The 8,129-nt window shown below is 43.2% G+C and overlaps 1 protein-coding gene across 1 annotated transcript in view; it reads left to right on the top strand.

Annotated features, from left to right (window-relative positions):
- Positions 1–8,129, top strand: part of MFSD12 (major facilitator superfamily domain containing 12) — a 184,889-nt gene that overhangs the window by 101,077 nt on the left and 75,683 nt on the right. The window contains exons 4-5 of the mRNA XM_018572247.1: positions 1,202–1,399; positions 1,509–1,601. Coding sequence (XP_018427749.1) covers positions 1,202–1,399; positions 1,509–1,601 — 291 coding nt within the window. The remainder of the gene's footprint in view (positions 1–1,201; positions 1,400–1,508; positions 1,602–8,129) is intronic.

Genomic DNA, 8,129 nt, shown 5'->3' with positions numbered 1-8,129 from the left:
CCCCCCGCCCCCATAGACTTCAATGGAAAAGGAATGAAATGTGCTGGAGAAGCCTGTTGCACATTTCTGTGCGCGTTTTTTACACACGTTCCTCCATTGACCTCCATGTTTCTTAAGCTGCCAGTCAACATGCGTGTCTTCATGTGCGTATAAATGTGCAAATAACTGCACGCTGCAAAAACCATGGCCACCTAGGTGTGAACCAAACCTGAGAAAGATCTAAGGGTGATTAAATAATAGTGACGACGACGAGATTGTGTCTGAGACCTGAATGGTGTATATGTCTCCCATTTTTCTATTTTGCGGATTCCTGATCCTTTTTAATCCAAACCTGTTTTTTTCCTTTAATGGCTTAACTACTACAGGTTTAATGAGCTCATATTCAGTATCACCGTGACCTGAGAGCAGACATTGCATTTTTCTGTTGAGCTGAGAGAAAGCCAAAATCAAAGGACTAACCTGCGTTTTTCCTAAGGATAGAGACTGACGGGAATCTATAATAGGCATGCATCGGTACGGATTCTAGTAATTGGTGACAATACTGAGTATTTGGGCGAGTACTCGCCGAAATGCTCCCGATACTTATCTAGATACTAGAACTTCTGGCTCCATGCTTTTCTCTCACCTGGTGACTTCCGGTATTGGTATTCGGTATCGGCAAGTACTGATTAAAAAAATATCGGTACTAGATACCGAAAAACCAGTATCAGTGCATCCCTAATATATAATATTCCTACTGTTTTGAACTTACCTTGATGTAAGCTGTTTAGTAGTCTGGGAAATGTTTTGTATAGCTCATTAGACAGTTTGTGGCATTTGGTGCACCACATCAGTGGAGAGGAACTCTGCTGCATTGCTGTTAACGGGAGAGGTGCAGTATAAAAAGGGACCCTGCAGTAAAATGCCCTAGGGGGGGATACATGCATTTAACTCCAGAGATTTTTAAATTGAATATGCAAATATTGCCACTGACATTATGTGGGCTGTTCATTTGCCTTCCTTTTTTTTCTGACACTTTCTGAAAAATTTGGCAGCACACTGTTTGATTTTAGACTAGAATATTTGTAGTTTGTACATGTGCTTTGAATGTTAAAGCAACAAAATGAAATGTTATTAATTTTACCAGCTTTGGAGTACTTTGGTCAAACTTGGAGGTTTTCTTTTCATCCAACATCCTTATAGCGTGCTGTTTTTTCCTTAGACATTATCTCTCATCGTGATAGGAGTTGGAGCACTGTTTTCTCTGTTATTTCACATTGGAACGAAGGAAAAGCAAAGGTTTGAATACCTTGTGGAAGCTGAAAATGAAGATTGTATTCAAGAGCAAGCAACACTTCCCATATCTCCAAAGTCAGTGATGTTATGGAAGCACTGGCTTCTGGAACCTTCTTTCTACCAGGTATTGTGTGGTATATTCTTTTTTTTTTTTCTCTCTAGCTGGTAATGAAAATGGAGAGATCCTCTGTTGGTGCTTTGTTCCTTTTATTTATCGTAGTTGTGTTTTACAGGTAGCCATTTTGTACATGTGCACACGTCTCATTGTAAACCTGTCCCAGACATATATAGCAGTTTACCTGACCAATTCATTGCACCTTCCAAAGGTAAAGTACCATTTTGTTAAGGAATATGGTGTGCTGCTTTTTGTTGCCTTGTTGTCTAGAACTGCTCTTTCCCTGTGCAACCTATAAGTAAGTTAAGTATTCTATCCAGCAAATATTGTAAATTTGCTCAAGCCAGAAAGCCCACTTAATACAGGTTATCAGTATAAGTTCTCGGTAATCCATTGCAGCTAAATTTAGTAATTGTTCTTCCTGAAGCCTTTACTGTGCACCTTCCTTTCTAATTGCTTCCTGTATCACTAGTTGGATTCAAATTCTCAGGTCATGTTTGTAGCTAAATGGTAGCTATAGTGCACTATGCAATGGTTTAAAGTTTGTTGCAGAAGCTTTTTAGTATGTCACCTAAGACATCAAGTAGCCTTTAGTGTGAAAACGGGTAAGAAAAAGATTACTTGGGTCACTAGATTGTACTTTAAGTTAAATGATAAAAAAATGTATTTGTCTTTATGGTCATCAGGAGCATAATTTGTAATAGGCAGTAATAGATCACCAGACTGCCAACAAAAGGGAGGCAGAGATGCAACGCATATTGTTATACTATAGCCCGTGTAATCATGTATGTTCTATTGCCAATGTGTATATCCAATCACCATACTCTGAGATGCTGAAATTCCTGGCCAGATTTCTGTCTAAACAATATGGGCTGGAGTTGAAACCCAAACTTTGCATCTCTGGTATACCTGTGGGATACATTGAGTTTCTCCGATGACTACTATTAAAGCAAATAATCTTACATCCAGTACAAGACAGTGGGATGAACTCCTAAGGGCCCAGTCGCATCATATCCAGTGTGTTCTGGCACGGTTCGAGCCCGGAAAGCACTGGATCGCATAGATCTAGCCGTTCTGGAGTGGGCGTGGCGGTTCCATTCCTGTCATTGGCACGCAAACAGGCCCACCACCCGCACTGCAATCGCCTGCACTGACTGTGAGGTACAGGAATGCCCTCTGTTGGAGTGCAGGTGTATGCACTTTTCTTTCCGATCACACTGCACTGGAATGGAGGGAAATCCTGTACCTCGCGGTGCAGGCAATTGCACTGTGGGTGTGGGGCGTCTGCCGTGCCATTGACATGGCACTGCTACACCCCCTCCCAGAACGCAGCCCGGTTTGATCTATTCGATCCAGTGCGTTCCGTGCTTCAACTGTGCCGGAACGCACTGGATATCGTGTGACTGGGCCCAAAAGGTGGGAAAAAACTATTGTAGACAATACATCTCCTCCAGCATCCTCAAAGTCAGACTCCATGGAAATTAAACGTTTTTTCGGGGTGGGGCTGCCCCCTGCACTGCAAGGGTTAACTGCTTGTTTATGATTAGAGGACAGGAAAAAGCTGTTTTAATTACCTGATGCCTGCTATAGAGGAATACATCAGATCCCAGCAATAATACATTATATGCAGCACATATACAGCACAATGCAGAATACCCGCAGCTACAGAGGACTACAAATCCCAGCAATAGTGTACTTATAATGTATTATAGTATAATGTACTATTGCTGGGATTTGTTGTATTCCTCTAAAGCTGCTGGTATTCTGCATTGCGCCACTGTATAATGTTCTATATTGCACACCACACTTTTTTTTTTCCTTCCCCAGCTCCAAGCTTGCTCCCGTGATGGACTACAATCTCAATACAAACTAGTAGTCTGGAGCTTTTTTTTTTTTTAACCGATTAATCGAACTTAATAATCAGCTAACCGATTTTGAAAATAATCGTTAGCTGCAGCCCTACTCAGCACATGTCCCAGGGAGCTCCCTAGGCAAAGATTGGTGAGTCCCTTGCAGTAATAGGAAAAGCAGTTTGCTATCTTGCGGATGCAGCAGCTGAGTCTGTGCAAACCTCTGCTAGATCTGCGGCCCTTATCAATTCAGCCAGAAGGGGGGTATGGTTAAAAGCCTGGGATTGGGATATTCCCCTGAAACTCAACTATGTGGTCTACCTTTTGAAGGGGGCTTACTCTTTGGTTCTGGTTTAGACAATGTATTGTCCAGATCCTCAGAAAAAAGTAAGACATTTCCTGAGAAAAGGAAGAATTTTTGTATTCGCAGAATCGGAGGCCCATAGGGGGAAAAAAAAAATCAGATGAAAAGGTGGTCCTTCAATCCTACACAGGGAGGTCTCCTCTTTTCCACTAAGGAGTCTAAAGGACCCCAAACAAAAAGTAGGGGTAAGACTGTTTTTTTTTTATTTATTTAGTTTTTTTTATCAAGAATGGTTAAAAATTACAGAAAACCATTATATTCTGACTCTCATCCAAGAGGGTTATCAGTTAGAGTTCAAACGTCTTCCTCCTTCAGTTTTTTAATTTTTTTATTCTTGAACCCGATATTCAGGAATCAGGTGAAGGCAGCAGCCCTGATGAATTGTATTTCAAATCTAGAGTCTCAGAAGGTCATTGTTCAGGTTCCAAAGAAGGAACTTTTTCAGGGTTTTTATTCCTAGTCCCACAGCAAGTCAACAGGTTCTGACTAATTTTGAAATTGAAGAAACTGAACCGTTTTTTAGTTGTAAAAACTTTCAAGATTGAAAGCATTTATTCCATTCGAAGGCTGTTACAGAAGGATATGTTCATGGTGACTATGGATTTGAAGGACGCATACCTTCACGTACCAATTTACCTAGAACATCAGAAGTTTCTGAGATTTGCAGTTCAGACAAAAGAGGAAGTGTTGCCTTATCAGTTCAGGGCCCTGCCTTTTGGTCTAGCAGCAGGCTCCTGGATTAAAAAAAAAAAAAATTGGCAGAGGATGTAGCACATCTGGATTTCAAGAAAATCTCTTATCCCTTATCTAGACTATCTTTTATTTGCACCATCCAGAACAAAAAATTAGCAGGTTTTGCAAAGGGTCAGGGACTCCCTGAGCGGGCTTGGGTGGATTTTAAATGTGGAGAAGTCCTTTTTGATTCCGGATCAACCCATTTCAATCAATTTTTCTGGGTTTACGGAATAGACTCGGTCTCGGAGGAAAAGATCTCCGGTATCCTGTCTCTTATCCGACAGGCCTGTTCAGTAGAGTCCCTGTCGCTGAGAAAAATAATGAGGATTTAGGGAATCATGACTTCCTCAATTCTGGCCCTGACATTGGCACAGTTACACTCCAGGCCACTTCAAATCATTTTTGTCCAGGTGGAACCGTCAATAAGAGTAATTGGAACAAAAGTTTCAGTTGACTCCAATAGTGAGAGAAATACTTCTTTAGTGATTGAGACCTTGGTTCCAACTTTCTCCAATCCACATTAACACAGATGCCAGTTCCTGGGGTTGAGGACCACACACTCAGGGGTTGCATGCTCAAGGGCCTTGGTCTCGCACTTTGAGCAACGCTTCCTCAAACATGAGAGAACTGTCAGCGGTGAAATAGGCTCTCTTAGTTTATCAGAACAAAATAAGGGACCAAGAGATCTTGATTCTTGCAGACAATGCTATGACGGTAGCGTACCTCAATCAAGGGGGCACACAGTCATCAAAGCTGCTTGAAGTAACGCAGGAAATTCTACATTAGGGAGGGACAAACACTCGATCCATTTCGGCAGTTCACAATGTGATGGCGGATTTTCTCAGCCGCAGAAAGATCAGACCGGGAGAGTGGGAGCTTCATCAAGATGTTTTTACTCCGATAATCTCCAAGTGGGGATATATGGACATAGACCTGTTTGCTTTCACTGAAAGGGAAAAAAATTCCGCTACCTTTCTGTTTGACCTTGTTGCAGACTCCCGGGGGGTGGATACACTTTCTCAAGAATTTGATTTTTCCCTCCTGTATTCCTTCTTTCCCGGATGTTACAAAAATTGAGCCAGTCAAATTGCAAACTGATTCTAGAATCCCCTTGGTGGCCCAAGAGGAAGTGGTTTTCTGAGCTCCAAAAGAGGTCGTTAGAAAACCCTTGGCAGCTGCTGCTCAGGCGGGATCTGTTTTCTCAAGGTCCGGTTGTTCACCCCAATCCAGAGTTCTTTCATTTAAGGGCTTTGACTTTGAGAGGCGGATCATAGAGGAAAAAGGTTGCTACACGAAAGTGGTTGATACACTTTTATCCAGCAGAAAGCCTGTTACCATGAAAATATATAGTACATTTTGTAAAGTCTTTTCCTCCTGGTGTAAAGAGTAATTTTTTTAGTTCCCTCTGTTCCAGTTGTTCTGAATTTTCTGCAGAACGGAGCAGATAAAGGTTTGTCAGTTAGTACACTTAAGGTTCAGATTTCTGCTTTGTCAGTATTTCTGGACATTAGTTTAGCTGGAAAAGCACTAATTAGGCGTTTTTTAGTGGCGATCAATAGATCAGTCCCAATACAGAAAGATTTTTTATTTTTTTTCCCCGTGGGACCGGTCATTGATTCTTAGAGGTCTTAGCAAAGGACCTTTTTGAACCAATAGATGGTATTTTCTTTTAGCAATAACTTTGGCTAGAAGAGTAGGCGATCTCCAGGCCTTATCAATTAAAGATCCCTATCTTTCTATTTTACCAGATAGGATCTGGTCTTAAGATTACCCTATGTATCTACCTAAGGTGACTGTAATTTTTCATAGATCGCAAGAAATTACCTTTTTTTTTTTTGCGAGAACCCTAAAAATCAGGGGGAGGTGGTCTTTCATACTTTAGATGTCAGATGTCTTATTAGGTACCTGGAAGTTTCCGAGAATTTTAGAAAGACCAGTCAATTTTTTTGTCTTATTTGGAGGGCCAAAAAAAGGGCCATCTAGCTTCCCATTCTACTATTCAGGGCCGTCTTTAACGCAGGGCAAAAGGGGCAGTCGTTGTTGTGGGGCCCAAAGCAGCTGCCCCTTCAGCCCACATAAGCAGTGGCAGGGCCTCGAGCCTCTAGGGGGCCCAGCACAGTCCCAGCGCCGGATCGGTACCCAGCGGCCAGCAGGCCCCCCATCTCTGCGCAGAGAGTGTCGGATCAACCGTTCATTCGACACTCCCGGTGCAGAGATGGGGGGCCCGCCGGATACTGATGGTTGCCATGGCGATAGAATGCTTAGCCCGATTGGGAGCCACGCAGCCTCTGCACTACACGCGCCTGTCGCACATTTTGCGCATGCGAACCCACAATCCTGGCGCCAGGAGTTCTGCCAGGCTGAAGGAGGACCCGTGCCCTGCACCGTACCTGCTGGCCCCCGAGGAGAGGTGACACCCCCTGGTTCCCTGACATTCTACTAGGGCTGTTGGTGCATCTTGGGCCTTTCGTCATGGTGCCTCTGTTTCTCAGGTTTGTAAGGCCGCTTTTTGGTCTTCTGTTCACACCTTTGCCAAGGTTTATAAGGTAGATGTTTTGGCATCTGCGGATGTTGGATAGGGGCGCAAGGTTTTGCAGGCAGCCCTTTAGTGGGGTCTCTGTTGGGGAATGTTTTTTGTGCACGCCCCTCTGCCTGGTACTGCTTTGTGACGTCCCTACGGTACATGATCCTAGATCTGTTTCCTGTGTCCTTCAATGAACGGAGAGGAAAAGATTTTACTGTGAGTTCTTTTTTTATTTTTTCCCTTTGGCACTGGTGGAGGTACTATAATTTAATCTCTACTGAAGGACGAGGGGGGTGGAAGGGGTTTTTAAACCTCTTGTTGTGTTTCTGTAGATGGGAGAGCCAATCATCTCTCAGGTTGCTGTCCTGGAAGATTCTTGGAAACACAGTTACCTGTAAGTCTAACTGGTATTTTTTAATTTAACCCCCCCCCCATGACAGCAATGTTCTAAATATCTTGCTCATGAAGTGTGACACTTGGTGACAGTGACTTCGTATGTCAGCAGAGGAGCGGCCGTGGATGAAAGCCCGGCCGCTCGAACTGTATCCTAGCAACGAGGAGACGCCGGGGGCGGATCTGCGGCCTCCGGCGCATGCGCAGTTCATTGCTGTGTCCCGACGGGGAACAGACACTGCTCTCCACGCTACATTGGTGACCATGGCAACCGGGGACGCTGCTGCATCGACAACAGGTACATCCAATGACAGGGATCCTTACACACATGTAGCCTTTGAAAAAATAAGAGTTCCTGTTTACCTTTTTTTTTTTTTGCACTTAATACTAATAGAATTCTTCTGTGTTGATGTGGGTGTGTCTATCTTTTTGAATTTTTTGCGGGAATTACGCCATTATGATGTCATGGGCTGTCTGTTTGCACCTGGATTGATGTGTATTTATACCTGCTTGTTCACCTATGCATTGTCACTGTCGCTCTGATGAAGGATCCCTGTGCGGACCCGAAACGTTAGCACCGTATGACAGTATGTGACATTGGGTATTGAATAAACCCTTCAAGTGTGTGCCGGTGAATTACTTTTATATACTATTAGCGTTTTGCACCGCGCCATCAGTGTGGTCACCTGGGCACCACATATACCTTGTGGTTTTGAGACGGTGGCAGTGCGAATGGGATTTAGACTTTGAGGTGACCACTATTGGTTTTTAGAGGGAAAAAAAAGTAAATGTTAACTTTTAGTTTTAGGCTGAGTTTATTTTAATGCATTTTTTTTCAGCTGTGCCACTTTTCCAAAAAATAATTTAAACTAG

Source organism: Nanorana parkeri, unplaced genomic scaffold (genome assembly GCF_000935625.1).
Source record: "Nanorana parkeri isolate BGI_ZX_2015 unplaced genomic scaffold, ASM93562v1 scaffold1975, whole genome shotgun sequence".
NCBI lineage: Eukaryota > Metazoa > Chordata > Amphibia > Anura > Dicroglossidae > Nanorana > Nanorana parkeri.
This window is presented reverse-complemented; position numbering and strand designations above follow the sequence as displayed.